At 40.1% G+C, this 18,084-nt stretch overlaps 1 protein-coding gene across 4 annotated transcripts in view; it reads right to left on the bottom strand.

Annotated features, from left to right (window-relative positions):
- Nucleotides 1-226: 226 nt before the first annotated feature.
- SPEF2 (sperm flagellar 2) overlaps nucleotides 227-18,084 on the bottom strand; it is a 194,443-nt gene continuing 176,585 nt past the window's right edge. For all 4 annotated transcript variants that reach the window (XM_045565587.1, XM_045565583.1, XM_045565585.1 and 1 more), the window contains 4 exons: nucleotides 16,161-16,340; nucleotides 9,553-9,801; nucleotides 9,232-9,354; nucleotides 227-370 (listed from right to left, as the gene is read on the bottom strand). In XM_045565587.1, coding sequence (XP_045421543.1) covers nucleotides 281-370; nucleotides 9,232-9,354; nucleotides 9,553-9,801; nucleotides 16,161-16,340 — 642 coding nt within the window. In that variant the 3' untranslated portion in view covers nucleotides 227-280. The remainder of the gene's footprint in view (nucleotides 371-9,231; nucleotides 9,355-9,552; nucleotides 9,802-16,160; nucleotides 16,341-18,084) is intronic.

The following is an 18,084-nucleotide window of genomic DNA, read 5'->3' as shown; positions in this document are numbered from 1 at the left end:
CTTGGAGCAGACTTCTTGTTACAGAGGGGTAAGAAAGATCACATTCCAGATGCATTTTCAAGGTCTGTCTTAATAGAAGGCAAGTCAAGGATGACGTCTCTCTTTCTTTAAGGTTTATTACAGAATATTTTCTGAATTAAGAAAACTTCCCTTTTCCATGCCCCTCATAAACTGGTAGGGGTCATTTCTACACTTACAGTAATAATACAAATGAGAAACACCATGGTCACATTTGAATTTTGGAAGACTGACAAATTAGAAAAATCAAACTCTTTTGTCTTCATTTCTTTTCCTCTGTAAGTCTTGAAGGTGAGCTCTCTCCATCACTTCCTTGTACATGTTCACTTCTTTGGAGAATCATTTTAATATCCTAAGGAAAAATTCAAAGAAAAGTTACAAATATTAATAAAGATTTAGGATTAATGACCACCTAATATATGGCAGTGATTGAACACTAAGTTGTTTTTATTTATTTTTTTATTTGAGAAAACTGTTCTCTACTTAGTTTGAATCCCACCCTGCAACTTACTAGTTGTACTCTTGGAAAGATACTAAGACCTTAGAATCTTGGTTTCCTTATCTAATAATGGAGTTGTCATATTAGATTAAATAACACTTGTAAAAGCAACTATACAGACTCTGGCATATCATGAGCAAGCCAAAAGATAATTTCCCTATTATTAATAAAAAGCAGTATTCAGCTTCTACGAAAGGAAAGTTCTAATGCCAAGTTAATTATGTATAGAGAGTTGTAGAATTTTAAAACAATGGATTACTTTTCTGGGATTGTCTCATTCCTCCATTTTCTTTTTTTAATATCAGGGATACAATGGTCTGTTTTTCATCCATTTAAAATATCCATCTATCTTACATCGTAAATCAGATACTTTTCAAAATACATTTGAAATATTATCACAATGTAGAAAAGGTACCAACACATGTGAAAAATGTAGAATTACATTTATATAGTTTTTAGGGTTTTTCATTTCACAAATTTATGGAAGTGCTTTAAGATTATAAGTTCTTTTTTCTCAGAGCTGATTTCCAAAAGTTTCAATTTGACTGTGGTCATTTTACTCATGAAGACATGAGTTAGTTCACTGCCTGAGCTGGTGATTGGCATACCCACTGCTCACATCAGTCACTGTCAGAAATTACAGTGACTCTTCTTGTGGGACGTTGTTCTTTGAAAACACAGATCTCCTAAAGCCAAAGATCAACCTTGAGTGAAACAAGTGGAGAAGAACAGCTGCTTCCCATTGACTTTTGTGGTCCTACCCACTACAATTCTTAATAACATATCTTCTTCAAATACTATGTTTATAATAACTAATGTGGAACATTGGAAGTTAGTATGGGAATGAAGGAATGAGCTGATTTGTGATTATCTGACACTCCATGGTGTGGGAAAAATGACAAGCTCTAGATATATTTAAACCAGCCTTGGCTAAATTTATAGCTGAAAGCAGGAGCCAAAATTTTCAGTAGCACTGAATAGAGAAAAGGCCTGAGAGAGTCAGAAAATGTTTGACACAGCCATTTTGAAAACACAAAGCAATGAAACAGCTATCATATTTTGTTATAAAGCTACAGGAGAAGCTTGGAGAACATGTTAAAATCAGACACCTCGAAGACAAAGTGGGATGAACCTCTCCTTCAAGTTCCACTTATCAGTATAGGTAAGTATGTTGTCCTAACGTAATTGTGTCCTGAGTCATTTGTTTATAAGATATTTTCCTATGTCATTCTGATTTTCTAAAAAATTTATTTATTTATTTAATTTCAGAATATTATAGGGGTACAAATGTTTTTTGGTTACATGAATTGCTTCTGTATAGTTTGAGTCAAAGTTATAAGTGTGTCTATCACCCAGATAGTGTGCGCTGTACCCTTAAAGTGTGAATTTACCCATCCCTTCCTCCACCCTCCTGTCTGCTTGATTTCTCTTGAATTTAACTACTGTATGTGCACATGAGTATTGATCTATTAGTTCTACTTTAGTAGTGAGTACATGTGGTGTTTGTTTCTCCATTCTTGTGATATTTCACTTTCTCCAGATCCATCCAGGTTGTTACAAAAGGTATTAGTTCACCATTGTTTTATGGCTGGGTAATACTCCATGGTATACATATACCACATTTTATTAATCCACTCATGTATTGATAGGCACTTGAGTTGTTTTCACATCTTTGTGATTCTGAATTGTGCTGCTGTAAACATTTGAGTACAAATGTCTTTTTTATAAAATTTCTTTTTTTCCCTTTAGATAAATACCCAGTAGTGGGATTGCTGGATCAAATGGTAAGTCTACTTTTAGTTCTTTGAGGAGTCTCCATACTACTTTCCACAGAGGTTGTACTAGTTTGCAGTCCCACCAACAGTGCATGCTTTACTTTCTCTCTGTAAACATGCAAGCATCTGTTGTTTTGGGACTTTTTGATAAAAGCCATTCGCCCTGGGGTTAGGTGATATCTCATTGTGGTTTTGATTTGCATTTCCCTGATGACTAAAGATATTGAGCATTTTTTCATATGTTATTGGCCATTAGCCTGTTTTCTTTTGAAAAGCTTATGTTCACGTCTTTTGCCCATTTTTTAAAGGAGTTGTTTGATGTTTTCTTGCTAATTTGTTTGAGTTCTTTATAGAATCTGGTTATTAGTCCCTTATTGGTTATACAGCATGCAAATATTTTCTCCTACTCCATAGATTGTCTATTTGTTCTATTGATTGTTTCCTTGGCTGTGCAGAGCCTTTTAATTTAATCAGGCCCCATTTATTCATTTTTATTGTTGCTGTGATTGCCTTTGGGGTCTTCTTCATATATTCTTTGCCTAGGCCAATGTCTATAATAGTTTTTCCAACCTCTTCTAGAATTCCTGTAGGTTCATGCCTTAGGTTTAAGTCTGTTATTCATTGTGAATTAATTTTTGTGAATGGTGAGAAGTGCTGATCCTGTTTCAGTCTTCTACATGTGTCTATCCAGTGTTTCCAGCACCATTTATTGAATAGGGATCCTTCTCCCCAGTGTATGTTTTTGTCTGCTTTGCCAAAGATCAAATGGCAATATCAGGATGGCTTTATATCTGGGTTCTCTGATCTGATTCATTCATCTATGTCTTTGTTCTTGTGCCAGTACCATGCTGTTTTGGTTACTATAGCTTTGTAGTACAGCTTGAAGTCTGGTAAAGTGATACCTATCGATTTGTTCTTTTTGCTTAAGGTTGCTTTGGCTATTCAGGGTCTTTTCTGGTTCAATACTAAAAGTAGAATTATTTTTTCCAGATCTGCAAAAAATGACTTTGGTATTTTAATGAGCATTGCATTGAATATGTAAATCACTTTGGGTACTATAGACATTTTAACAATGGTGATTCTTCAGATCCATGAACATGATATGTTTCTGCATTTGTGTATAGCCTCTGAGATTTCCTCCCTCAGTGCTTCATAGTTCTCCCTGTAGAGGTCTTTCGTGTCCTTGGTTAAATATATTCCTAGGAATTTTATTTTCTTTAGTGCTATCATGAAAGGTATAGAGTCTTTGATTTGATTCTCAGCTTGACTGTTGTTGGTGTATAGAAATGCTACTGATTTGTGTACATCAATTTTGTAACCTGAGACATTGCTGAATTTATTTATCTATTCCAGGAATCTCTTGGCAGAATGTTTGGGGTTTCATAGATACAAAATCATATGATCAGCAAAGAGCTATAATTTGATCTCTTCTTTCCCCATTTGGATACACTTGATTCATTTCCTTGCCTGATTGCTCTGGCTTGGACTTCCAGCATTATGTTGAATAGAAGTGGTGACAGTGGGCAATCTTGTCTGGTTCTGGTTCTAAGCAGAAATGCTTTCAGTTTTTCCTCATTCCGTATGGTGCTGGCTGTGGGTTTGTTGGATTTTTATAATATATATGGACTTTATATATAATACAATATATAAAATATATTCCATCTATGCCTATTTTGTTAAGAGTTCTTAACATAAAAGTGTGCTGAATTTTGTAAAATGCTTTGTCTGTGTCTATTGAGAGGATCATATGGTCTTTGTTTTAGCGTCTGTTTATGTAGTGAATCACATTTATAGATTTGTGTATGTTGAACCATCCTTGCATCTCTGGGATGAAGCCCACTTGATCATCGTGGATTATTATTATTTTTTTATGTGCAGCTGAATTAAGTTGGCTAGGATTTTATTGAGAATTTTTGGATCTATATTCATAAGGGATATTGGTCTGTAGTTTTCTTTTTTTGTTGTGTCCTTTCCTGCCTTTGGTATCAAGGTGATATTGGCTTCATAGAACAAGTTGGGGAGGATTCCTTCCTTCTGTATGTTATGAAATAATTTCTGCAGTATAAGAACCAGTTCTTCTTTGTATGTCTAGTACAAAGGGAGGTTGTGTGTTTCCAAGAATTTGTCCATTTCCTCAATGTTTTAAAGTTTATGTGCATAGAGATTTTTATAGTATTCAGAAATAATATTTTGTATTTCTGTGGTATCAGTTGTAATATCTCCTTTTTACTTTATGATTGAGCTTATTAGGGTCCTTTCTTTTCTGTTTCTGATTAATCTAGCAAGAGGCCTATTTTGTTTCAATAATAATTCAGGAATGTTCCTTAATAATTCAGGAATATTACTTGAAAATAACTTCCTTGTGTAGGGTCTATGAAAACATAAATTAAATAAGTGACTGTAACCAAATAACTATAAAATCCATCACAAAATCTGGAACTTCCATATGGGGCTTCCTGGGACTTCAGTTCGGACCCTTTATCATTGTGGCATGGCATGAGTGAAAGTCTTCTTTCTTTCCAAAGAGAAGACACTGGGCATTGAAGAGATGGAATGCCAGCTCACTAGTCCATCCACGTATAATTTCACGTGGCTCAGAAATGTTTCTGTGCACTGCAACTACTGTAGACCAGCGGTTGTAGTAGCAGTAGTAACAGTAGTAGTAGTAACATCTAACATTTATTGAGTGCTTTTATCTGCCAGGAACTGAGATAAGCATGTTGTATGTATTTACTCATTTAATCTGTACAAAAGCCCTACAATGTAGGTATCATAATTAACCCTATTTTATAGATGGGGACACCACAGCACTGTGAGGTTACCTGCCCAAGGTCACACACTTCATAGGTGTGCACCTAATCAGTGTGGCTCCAGAGCCCACTCTCATAACCACACAGCCAGTCTACTTGATAGTAGGAACAATACTAAAAGACATCATCATAATTATGCATACTCAGTTTTTTCAAATACATATTTTAGAATGTTGCTACTTCTAAACACAAACCTTGTAAACATAGAGCTGTTAGCCAACAACCTTCACCTCCCACTGTTTATAATAGCAAACATTTTAACTTGAAAAACCACACTCTAGTTTTTGCTCTACTTATCTTGAAAGATCTTCACATAACATCACTGTGGTTAAAGTTCATTTTAAAAATGTGATCTATTTACTTGTACATGGATATCTGGATTAAAAACTGATGATACGATGAGTGCGATAGTTCCCAAGCCATCAAGGATTTTTTTCCCCTCCCTCCCTCTCTCCCTTCCTTCTTTCCTTCTTTTTTTTTTAGTTAGCAAAAAAAAAAAAAAAAAAATGAGAGAGAGAGAATAGAGCATGTTACTGGAAAAGCACCCTCTTTCATTTTAAAAATAAGACTTTACACTTTTCATGTCACAGACCTAACTCTTCTTGACTCACAACCATACGAACGAGTCCCAGTTGTGGTAGTCACTGTCCTCACATTAGATTCCTCAGTGAGGCTACAGGGAGGAGATGTGAGGGATGAGCGCAGCAAGAGTTAAAGTAGATCATTCAGGCATGTCTTAAAGAAGCATTCTGGAAATTAACTAACTAACTCTCTGCTACAGGAAGTGTCAGGTGGTACTGGTTCTCTAAGACTGGTTAAACTGGAAGACAGACACCCTCCAGCTGGGTGGCTCTCAGCCAGAGGGGTGCTGTGCATCAGGGAAGATTTGGGGATGTGCAGAGGTGGTTTTGGTGGTCAATGTGTCATGGTGTTCCTGGAATTTAATGGGTAGGGCCCGGAATGTTAGGTATCCTGCTACACTTGGAACAGTCCTGCACTAAGAGGAACTGTGTTGCCCAAACTGCTAGTAGTACCTTAGGTGAGGTGCACTACAAGTTGATAAAACTCCTTTGGAAATGAGGGAAATACATAACTTAAAAGGAGTCCTGTGGATTCCAGCTTTCCCTGGGAATCAGCGTACCTATTCCGGGGGCTGACTCTTGAAGGCAGTCATCTGTTGGCTACTTTCTTTTCTCAGACAAAATGCCAGATAGAATCCTCTCTGCAAGTTAATCATATTTAGTCACTCTGGTCAGAGTGAAGATATTTCCAAATTGTCCTAATTTTGTGGGAGTTTTCTTCCCATTATGGGAGGAAATAATTGGGGCATTATTTTATGCCCCTAATTATTCTTGGTAATATTGATACAAAATAAATCCTATTATACATAATTCCAAGGGATTTGTCACATTATTTTACTGGTTCAAATAAGAGAGCTACCCCTGACACATGGAGCAGAGGATGTAGGCTGAAATGCACCCTAAGGTAATGGGCCTATGGCACCCACCTAGTGCAGGATGACGTAAGGACATGACATGGCTAAGAGACAAAAAAATACTTAGGGAGGAAGAATTTAATACCATATCATGCCCCTGCTCAGAAGCCTATCCGTTCTCTATCGCTTTACAAGTGGAATCCAAATTTCCCTGTGTGACATCTGGGTTCTTTGCAATCTGGCCTGATCTTACCAATTCAAAGGGATCACGCTACGCCTTTCACAGACAGCTGTTCAAGGAGTCAGGCTTCCACTCTCCCCGGGCAGTCCTGCTTCTGCACCTCTGCCCTGGCTTCCCCCCACCCCCGCTCCCCCAGGATGCTGCCGCCTCCTCACCCCAACAGCAAAATCCATGTAGACTTCCTTTTCTCTCCCTCCACTTTCCAAAACCCTGGCCATCTTTCCAGACTCGGCTTATTCCTTGTCAAGCAGATTCCCTCCACATTTCTAGCACAATAATGTCTGACCTGGGTGGTGCAAAGGCAATTTATGTAACCAAAGCATTTGTACCCCTGTAATATTCTGAGTTAAAAAAAGAAAAAAAAAAGTGTTGCAAAACATACCCAGAGAAGGGGAATTAAAATGAATCAGGGGAAATTCAGGTCTCAGAACAAGGAGTGAGAAAATGCATGAAGCGTCTTTTATAAGGCTGAGGCAGGATGAGAATGGGGGTTGTAAAATCTTGAAAGATGTGGAAAGTCGATATGAATTTGTTCACTAAATACTCTTAAGGAATTGGAAGAGCCAATTCTAGGATCACTATAAAAAGGTACGATTTTATATATGTATCATGCAGCAGGAAGTAAACATATGAGATGTTTAACAAGAAGTAGTAGAGCTTAAATACTGTTTCTCGAAATAGATGTGTTCATGAGTGAAAGCACCATTCAAAGTTACGAGGGAAATGAGGGATGTTTGAGCTGAATGACTAACCTCATACGGCTGACATCAGTGGAGCATATCATGACCTCCAAAACCCATTTCTTGGGGATCACTCTGAGAAACTGAAATCTAGACTGATAAATAATTGTGTTTCTGAACTATTTTGTAAAAATGTTTCATAGGCCCATTCTAAGAGATTCAAAAAAATTTGGGAGTTTTTTCAATAAAGGCTTTCAGATATTATAAAAAAATGTCATTTTTTGAGTTCCTGTAATTTTGTGCTTGGTTGGTTTATGGTATTCTCTTTTAATTCCTGCATGCAAAAGTATCATGCAAACCAGAGTGGAATTTGCTTGAGAGCAACAACTGGATTTGGTACTCATTTTTCTCTCTCCCATAGAAGTTTACACTACTGGTCTTGGTAGCAGTTGCTCATTCTTGAATAGTAGTTCTAATATCCATCATGTCTATAGCATTTCTTATGTGTTAGATAGCATGCCAAGTGTTTTACGTGCATGATCTCACTTAATCCTCACAATCACCCCTTGGATAGGAATGACCGTTATCCCTGTTTAACAGCAGAGAAAGCCAGGATTAGAAGAAAGTTAAGGTTGAGTAGCTAGTGAGTGGTGGACTGGAGATTCAGTCTCATGACTTTCTGATTTCAGAGCCTGTGTTCTTAAATGCTATAATCGATAGGCTTAGTGTCTTGACAGCTGCTAGCCCGTTAGAAATTAATTTCAATTAATGCTAATACAGGTAATATAATTAACATAAGAAAGGATCAGCAATATAGAACAAAAAAACTTGGCACAAAGAAAGATATTTGAGTCTGGATAGTTTCATTTGCAGACATAGGAAGAAGCCTACAAAAGGTAATTTGTTATCACTGAGAAGTCGGGAGAAATGCATCTTAGACCACCTGCATTTTACCAAAGTGAAAGTACTTTTATCTTAAACTCAATAAACCCTTTGTAGTCCAATAAACAGGTGGGAGGAGCCAAATAGGAAGACTTCATGTTGTTAAACTGGCATTGAGAGGATTGTAGCAACTTGCCACAGTCTGAAAGGGGGTTGGTGTCAGCCTCTGCCTTCCTTAGCCCTTGCCGTTAAAGACCTGGGACTTGCTATGGTGGAGGCACATTTAGTATGTGTGCTTGGTTATCATGTGATCTCTGAGCTGCAGTTCTTCCTTTCTTCTGCTGGGTTGGTTCAGTCTCTCTGGGTTTTGTCTTCAGTTTCTCCGACTTACACACTGTTTTCCTGATGGAACTGCCACCCAATCTTTTGCATACGCTATCATTTTCACTATATACCATAATTAGAGTGCAATGAATATGTCAGCACTTGGGTGGAGATCATGGTCTTGGTTAGCTCTCTGTGGCAGGAGGGATCCTATTCTCCATACTCTTCAACCATAGGCTAGGGTCATTACATGGCTGGAATGATCTGGAACCCTAAAACTGCCACCCACCCAGCTTTAACTGTCACCTTCCTCCAGCCTTCTGTTACAGATCCAAGGTAGCTCCATAGTCCTGAGACCTGCCTCCTCTGGGCCTGAGCTTGCTGCCCTTTTGGTATTGCAGGCTGGCCTTTCTAATCTGATGTGATTACTAGCTTAGCTTCCCCATACCATATTCTGGCCTGGCCAAGTCCACTTCTTTCTCTTCCCTGCTAGCCCATGTTAGAAATGTCACAATATGCTCGGAACCTGAGCCCACCTGAATTAGGGAATCTTTGGATAATACTCACAGGAATTCTATAGTCTGAATAATTTGAAATCAGGTCTTGAATAAAAGGATGCTTCAAGAGAACAGCAACTTCAATTGGCTCCAAGTTCTTAGCACCCAGGTCCTGAAATGTTTTTATGAAGCTCTTTAAAGAAGAAAAAAATGAAGTTAATCAACTTTACAATCCTTCAGATGTTAAAAAATGTTTTTACTTACTAAAGGAATTCACTATAATTTCTATACAGTGATACATTTTAAGAGCAATTCCATGAAAATATGCTCAAAATTGAGGGCAATTTTTCTGATGTACAGGTTTTCTCTTTTATAAAGTAATCTAACCAACCTCTGCATAAATGTTCTCTAGCTTTAGGTGGCTGCCAAATCTGTTAGCATCCTGTGCTTCACTTCCTCCTCTGAACACTTTGAGTAGCGTTTCCAGGGAAATCTTTTCACTGTTGGCATTTTCAGGGATTTCTTCTTCCTTTTGCTCCCTTTCCTCCCTTTCCTCTTTTAATTCCTTTTCCTCTCTTGCAACATTTTCCTCAAGTTCAGGAAATTCCTCACCTGGACTCACATCAGTAGAGGAGGAGGTCTGCAAAATTACATGAGAGCACATAAAGTCAGATTGAAGTCTTTACAGCAACAGAGACATTTAGAATACATCAATTTGATAATCAGACAGTTTTCATGCAATGGAATGATAGTGCCTACCACAAACTAGCTAAACAAAGTTTGGAAGAGAATATGCTGCTAGCTGCACTGGAAATCAGATCAAAATCCTACACTGATTTTGCTTGCAGTGTACAGAGATTTATAGTGTACAGTGCGGCGTGTGTACTGTTCATCTCCATACTCAACACTTGGGCCTACTACATTGCCAGGTTCATCACATTTCTCAATAAATGGACACTGGAATGAATTAGAGTAACTGGTGTCAGACTTCTACACATGGATATAGATTTTTAACAGGATTTGCTTTTGAAATTGATTGCAGTTGAGAGGTTGTAGCAAGTTAATTTCTCAAGCTTGATAGATTCCAAGAGCTTCAGGAACATGTCTTTGGATACTGGAGGATATCCCAACTAAACACTCAGAAGGGAAAAGAGAAAACAAATTGAGTATAGAAAACCAGGCTGGATTCTTGATGCTGCTCTCTAAAACTTGGCCAAGAGCTATAAACTGAGGTGCTCATATTTTGAGTATGGCAAAGAGTAAATGGCTTCTGAAGTAACTTCTTATGTATCAAAAGCCTTAGAAATATTCCTACCCTTTGACCCAATAATTATAGATCTAGGAATTGATCCTTAAGAAATATGCATGTGCAATAATATCTTTGTATATGAGTGTTCATTTAGTGTTACATCAAAAATTTTAAAAAAGACCCCATGATTCCAAAAATAGGGGAATGGTGACACAAATTATAATTCTGTTATGGAATACTATACTGCTGTGAAAATCATGGTTTAGAAGAATACCTAATAACATGAGAAAACATTCAGAGTAAGGACAAAAATAAAACAGAAAACAAAGTAATAGATATAATAGGATCCTCCTTTTTTATATATGGATACTTATTAATGAAAATAAGGAAAACAGATACCTTAAACTGTATTAACAGTGGTGATCTCTTGGTAGTGGAACAGATGATTTCCTTTCCCCTTAGTTTGCACTTTCAACATTCCATACAGTAAATTTGTGTGTGTGTGTGTGTGTGTGTGTGTGTGTGTGTGCATGTGTGTGTTTCTGATGATGAGGTAATCAATATTTGATGGTTTGCTACTGGGAATGGGCATTTTGGAGTGTTGGCTGGCCAGATGTCAGGGAACACCCGAGTTCTGATTCTCCTTTATTCCAAGGAAGAAAAAAAATGCTAATTGAGGAGGGTACCAATGCTATAAATTTCAGTTTAGTAGAAGTGTTAAGTGCATGGATTGTGCACGTTTTTCCCAAATAATCATGTAAGTCCCATGTATAAAAGGATTATGGCAGGACAAGATTAAGTCTCTGGTAGTCATATGTTCCCACAAGGGATTTTGGAGTAATGAAGGCAGGCTGCATTTGCTCTAGCTCTGTGTGGTCACCTTGCTTTAGCTGGGTTTGTATAGCCTTTGCTAAATTGGGAGTTTAATCTAATCTTTACAAAAGAAAGAGAGAGAGAGAATGCTCTAAAAGGTAAAGATTTTAGAATTAAGTATAAACACACACACACACACACACATATATATGTATACATAAATTTTTTTTCAGCCTATTCTCCACTTTAAACAACTGGAAATTCTACATGGCAGAAATGTGAAACTGGCTTTAGTGTTACCACCTAGGAATCTTAGGGATTGCTGCATTAGCTACCCATCAATAATTTCTTGGGGCAACAGAACATTCAGTACAGTGAAATGAATATAGTTGGGATGTACAACATCTTGCTGAGTGAGTGAAGGATGAATGAATTTCTATTCAGAGTGTAGCATGGATGCTGTGTGGATGCGATAGAGAGAGAACCTGTGGGCAAGCAAATGACCAGCCGGTTAGATAATCAGGCAATACCAAAATTTAACTAAGAAGGAACCTGGCCTCTCCGTAACTATTTCCATAGTTAGGGAGGCACTTATTTTCAAAGGCCTGATGTAAGCATAATGGGATAGATGAATTTTTTAAAATTTAAATGGTAGCAATTTAAACATTTGAAATGTTAGAGCGAAGGACCCTTAACTTATTAGTGTCAGAGGATGCTTTTTAAATTTTTAGTGTTTTTGCTTTCTAGGGGGTTGGTACAGAATAAGCTTTGTGGCCCAGTGGGAGGGGAGGGAAGGGAGAGGGGCCAAGACTGGACCGAAGAAGCTGGCTCAGCATTGTGGGAGGAGAGAGGGTGTGCAAGAGAATGTGGTTTTCTCAAGCAGAGAGTCTGAAAGACAGCAATTTTGAATGTAGGTGCTGGAACAAGACCAGTGAGGCCAGCTTGGAGAAAAGCCAGTGCTTTTGAATGAGCAATTATTAATGGCATCAAAGCTCTATGTGAGTCACATTTTCATCTAAACAGGGGACCAGATTGTGGTGCCTCAAGCACTATGTCTTGTTTGGCTAACTCTCAGAGGTAGCCCTGAAGGAGGACTTCCAACAAATGTGTCCCCATAACAGTGCCTGTGCATGTTCCTGACCATGCATTTCTGTCATTCAGTCAGCTCAGTCATACATCACAGAAGGCAGAACAGGTCAGTTTTTGGGACGAATGTGAGTAAAGCATCAAAGAGCAGAATGGAATAGAGATGTATGTGTTTTGAACCCCAGGGCTTCAAACACTCCTGCCAAGATGCTTTTACAATGTAGGAGATTCAAGCTCACAATTTACTATATTCCAACATCACAACCCTGTGCCACATAGGTAGCAGAATGAATGACCCATTTTCCCAAATGTCACTTATTTAAAGATCTACTAGAACTAGTGCATTATTGAGGAATGCCTTGCTCTTGAGCTTCTTTTAAAGCTGTGGCTTTAAACAGAAGGTCTGAGCCACACTGAACAAAATCAGCATGAATAGCAGAAACAGAGTAAGGAAGAATGAAATCCCAGGGGGACTTCTAGTTGTTTACATAGAACGCCAAGCAGAGATATGATTGAATGTCTTGGGAGTGAACATGGATCTGTTGGAGGTGTTATTTCTGTGCAGCCTCATTATGGCTTCCTGGGACGAGGTTGCCCAGGAAACTGGAACACCAGTTGGAAAGGGCACAGAAATGGAGTGGCATAATTGGAGACAGGATGGTGAGGACCAGGGGTGAGTGAGAATGAGGGAGGTAGGCGGCTTCTGTGTTTCAAAAGCTCCTAGAGTTCACCCCAAGTCAAGAACAGGCCTGTGTGGGAGAGAGCCCTCTGCTCCTTCCCTGGCCTCACCCTCCATCCACCAGTTTGGTCTCTATTGTATAGTGTTCTTGGTTCAGTTCCTGCACAGTGTCCTTGGATTTTAAAAGAGCTCTTGAGAGCAGCAATCAAGGGGAGCTGCTTCCTGGGTAGGAACAATAGCATATGGTGAAGGAAGGACTTGGGGACAGAAGGGATGCAGCAGCTTCCTCTGCTGGCTGGCCTGGTTGCCAGCCACTGAGGCAGCTGTCTGTTGCTATGGCAACCACTCCAGCACAAACTTCCTTTTTCCTGGTCTTTCCTGCTCATTGCAGCCTCCTGGACCCTGCTACTGCCTGTGCCTGCCTGGGCTGTCTGCTTCCTCCTCTCTACCATGGAGACTGCACTCCACTCCTTTCACTCTCCCTCTCTCCCCTTCTCCCTGCTTCCTGGCCATGTTCACACACATTAATTGAGCACTTGCTATAATATAGCAGCTACTTCAAGGAACATAAAGATGGGTAACAATGTGTCCCAAACTCAAGGTAGGAATAATTTAGCAGTAGGATTCAACAGATTAACAGACCCCTGCCTAAATGACTAGGTCTGCTTCCTTCCCTCCTTTGCTTCCTACAGTCTGTTCCCAACACAGCCCAGAGAGGTCCTGACGTATTTAAGGCAGGAGACTGCACTCTTCCAGTGACTTCTCATCTTGTGCAGAGTGAAAGCTCAGGTGGTCACGGTGGCCCTCAAAGTCCTCCCCTAACTCAGTTCCCTTCCTTACTGCTGTCCTCCAGCTCAGTCCTGTCCACGTGTGCTGGCTAGCCCATTTCCGGGAACACACCAGGCATGGCCCCACTTTAGGGTTTTTGCATTCACTGTTGTCCTTGCTGCAAATGCTTATGCCTCAGAGATCTGCTCTTTCCCTCACCTTCTCCAGGCCTCTGTTTACCTGTCTCTTCACAGAGAGACCTTCTCTGGCCACCCTATTTAACATTGCAACTCCCACCTTGACTCTGTACTTTTCCCTGCATCCTTTTTTCTGTAGCATCTATCTCCATTTGATATAGTCTATATTTTGCTTATTTGTTTGTTGCCTGTCTTCACCTGCCCGGAATACTTTTTGTTCACTGCTGTACCCTCAAGTCAAGAGTGGTCCCCAGCATGCACAGATGCTCAATAAATGTTTGTGGAAACAGTGAATGTGTGCATGTGAGGGTGCCCCACCCAGCCAGAGAAGTTCTGAATATCACTGGGGCCCGGCTGAGAATGCTCAGTGTTGTCAGGGGAAGCTTCATGAATGATCTGGCAGTTGCTGTAGGCCTTAGATAAAGAGGAGGCCTCAGACCCTTTGAGATGAGATGAAGGGTGCCCTGGGTGGAGAGACTAGCAAGAGCGGAGGCAGGGAGGTGGGAAAGAAGAAAGCATAAACACCATATCTGGTTGCCAAGGCTCCATGTTAATCTGTCTTTTATTCCATGTTCCCTGCCTGTTTGGAACATCACTTCTCTCATTCTTTTCTGCACAGATGGGGCAATTAGGCAGAGGCCCCTTAGGAGAGCAAATTTGGCTTCTTCTGTATCTCTCACAGATCATAGAACTAGGCAAGGAGCATTATTTACAAAGCTAATATCTTAATTTATCGATCTGCTCAATGCAATGTTTACTGAGCCCTGTGGCAGGCCTTGAGTAAGTTCAGGGATACAAAACAAGACAGATGCCTCCTTTCCACCAAACGTCCCCTCCCTAGGGTGTTTGGAGTCTAGAGAGGAAGCAGACCTTGAGGAAGTCATTGCTGTGTGGAGAATATCGTGTAGGGGAAGCACAGTGTATCGTGGGAACATATAGCAGGGGTCTGACATCATTTGAGGTCAGGGGACGTTTCCCTGTGGACAGATATTTGATGAGACCTCACAGCAGTCTATGATCCAGGCTTAGATCATAGATCCAGAGTTGGGTCAAGGAGCCCCAGTCTGCAGGGGGACACAGAGACATCCCTGGGAGAGTGGCAAATGCAGTTTCTGTGAATGCAGACCATACCTAACTCCTCAGTTATTTGGGAGATTTTTAAACTATCCTATTGTCAGAGAAGATAGCATTCCTGCATGGAAAGAGACACTGTTTGCTAAACTTTCTGCTGCTGTGTAAGTGTTGAACCAGTATATACAGCACACCGGTTTGAAGAGCCCCATGTTGTTAGCTTACTAGGCATCTCTCTGGCCTCACTCTGGCCCTGGTAGAAGAGGAAGGAGATTGTTCTCTCCACATGTCCAGGCCAAAACTTTAGGATTGTGTCCAAGAGAGTATATCTTGTCCTTCCCCCGAATGCTGTCACAAGAAGCTCTCATGTCTTTCAAACTACTTCTATTTTGACAAAAGCATGAAGGGATGGATGTGTGGTGGGGATATTCGAGAAGTCTGGACTGAGCAGCTGCCTCTCCCATCTGTGTCCACAAAGAGAGAACAGAAACAAACCTCCCATCAGGGGGAGGGCCACAGCTCTGCCCCCAAAAGAACAGAATCAAAAGCCATGCAAATGCCATGCAAAGGGTATCCCAGAGGTACATTAGCTAGCACCCTGCCACAGACTATTCCACTCCAAAAAGCCTGGGAATGCCAACCCCTCAGAAACCTCAAGGGGAATATGAGGTGGCATCTTAATTAGATAATAAACTTCTTTGTCCTTGGATGCAGGTAACACAAAGTGCTGGTGGATTTCGGAAGGTTTGGCTTTGGCATGAAACACTGTCAAGAGTCACATAAGTGGGGATACATCCAAATTCCACACAGAATGGGTTGATACTCAGTTCTGTTTCATTTATCAGGATCAGCACTTCATGCAAGATACAGGCTGTCCTTTACAGAGCAAATGTTGATTCTACCAAAAAACCTGGAAAAACTTTTGATTTTACTACAAAAGTGTTCAATGGAAATTGGTACCCTGGTTCTTCAATTCAGTAAGGCTTTGTTGAAGACCTAGTATGTGTAAAGCATTGTGGTAGGTACCTGGGGACAATGGGAGATGAAAAGAACAGAGTCCCTGTTTTCAGGAGTTTAGGATCTTCAGGCATTCCCCTCCAGACTCCAAAGTTAGTCCCTTTCTCAAATGTGATTACCTTTCCTGCAATCGGAATAGAAGTTTCAACTTCTCGGAAGACATGACTCCCAGTGGCCACACTGAGGGCCCTGTAGACCCCTTCCACACTGTCTGGGTGGCAAGCGAAATAAAGCAGCATCTCTGTGTAGTCAAGCTGGGGTGGATCCTTCTCATAGTCAGCAAATATCCTAAAGAAAAACTGTCACACAAAAAGAATTTCAACCAAAGATAACATGGGTACACTCTGGTAGTCAGTAGGTAGACATGGCAATGAAGAATCCCTCCAGGAGCTTTGGAATAAGGTGATCTTCTGAGGATTGCATTAGTAAAGCTACCACATAATGAATGGTATTAACTGAAGAGGATGCTAAGTAAAAAAGCAGAAAATGTAGCGTTCTAAATTCTAATGTAAAATAAATTCGGTGCTAATCAATGGTATTAACATATTCAGGAAATAATGTACTAATTAAAGGTAGTGGGGACTATGCATTAAGTAGGAAAAGGGAGCCACAAGAGCACGAGTATGTCCTCAGCATCATCCAGACAATCTGAGCCCTAACCCTAAGTATGAGACCTCTGGTCCATCCCTCCCTGTGGGCAGTGAAAGGAGAGAAAGGGAGCAATGCCCAAAGCCACTGGGATTCTGGCCATTCCAACCTCTAAACTGGTTCACGGGCGCTGAACTTCCTACTCAACCTCCTGACCGTAAGTGACTCCTTCCAGTGTGGATTCACATCTGGGGAGAGAATGTGCTAACCTCCAAGTATCAGTTTGTTTGGCAATTCTCTCATTCTGAATTACTGAGCTGACATCCACGCGGTGTCCTGTGCATGTGGCAGCATGAGGACTTAGTGCCTGGGAGCCTAATAGCCTCTGAGGCCCTGCGAAGCCAAGGCCCAAACCCTGGGACACACTGGTCACACTGAAACACCTATATAGCCTCGTTTGGGGAGCCTGCTAACTTCCTTGACCAGCTCTTCTTAAATGTGTACTTCATGACCTGCAAAATATTTTTAAAATGTAGATTCTGATTAAGTAGGTGGCTCTAGAGCTATCTCAGGTTCTGCATTTCTGGCAAGCTCCCAGGTGCTTCTGATGTTGCTGGTTCTGGATCCAGAGGGTATTTCCACCATGTTATTCTTTGTTACCAACCACCCTTACAACTGTGAACAAATTAGGCATACAGAAGATAACAGTTGGAAAAATAATTTCTGATATTTAAAAAAATCCAATAAAAATTTAAATAAAAATAACTTTGATAGGAAAATATGTAAAATCTGTTACGCTACAAAGCAGAAAAGAATCTTAGAGGTCAGTGGGATCTACAGGTTCTTTTATTCAGCCACCCTTTCAGCAAACATTTACTGTCTGCTGTAAGCCAGGCACGGAGCCAGGCTGAGACATTTAAGAACACTCTTTGACAATAAGGTATCCCTTGATTTTTTAGAAGTCATGATCCAGGTGGTGGGTTCCTTCAGGCTATTGTATATTCTTCTTCCCACCTGCCTTTGAGTTATTTCAGGGACTACCAGTAGGACGAGAAGGAGAAGGGGGACTGAGTACTCGACAACTGTGGCATTGTCCCTGGGTGCTTAGCTTCCATTTCTTCTGCATGAAGAGCTTTCCTTTAGTATTATTTCCACTGAGTTGCTCTTATAAATGATATGTAGGTACAAATCATCATTATTTCCACTAACAAATAAACTAAATACTATATATTAAAAGAAGATACGTAAAAACAAAATAAGTTGATAGATGGACTCTTTCTGTAATTAAACAGGCTTGATTTTAAATCAATGGATTGGGCATTCGGAAAAGGTAATGGTTGTTGTATTCTGAAGATCACTTAAAATATTGTAATAGGCAGAATTCCAAGAAGGCCTCAAAGTTTTTCACCTCCTGGAGTATATACCTTGTATGATCCCCTGCTCTCAAGTGTGGGC

The sequence above is a fragment of the Lemur catta genome, chromosome 12 (assembly GCF_020740605.2).
Source record: "Lemur catta isolate mLemCat1 chromosome 12, mLemCat1.pri, whole genome shotgun sequence".
NCBI lineage: Eukaryota > Metazoa > Chordata > Mammalia > Primates > Lemuridae > Lemur > Lemur catta.
The sequence above is the reverse complement of the archived record's forward strand: the minus strand, read 5'-3'. Positions and strand labels throughout refer to the sequence as shown.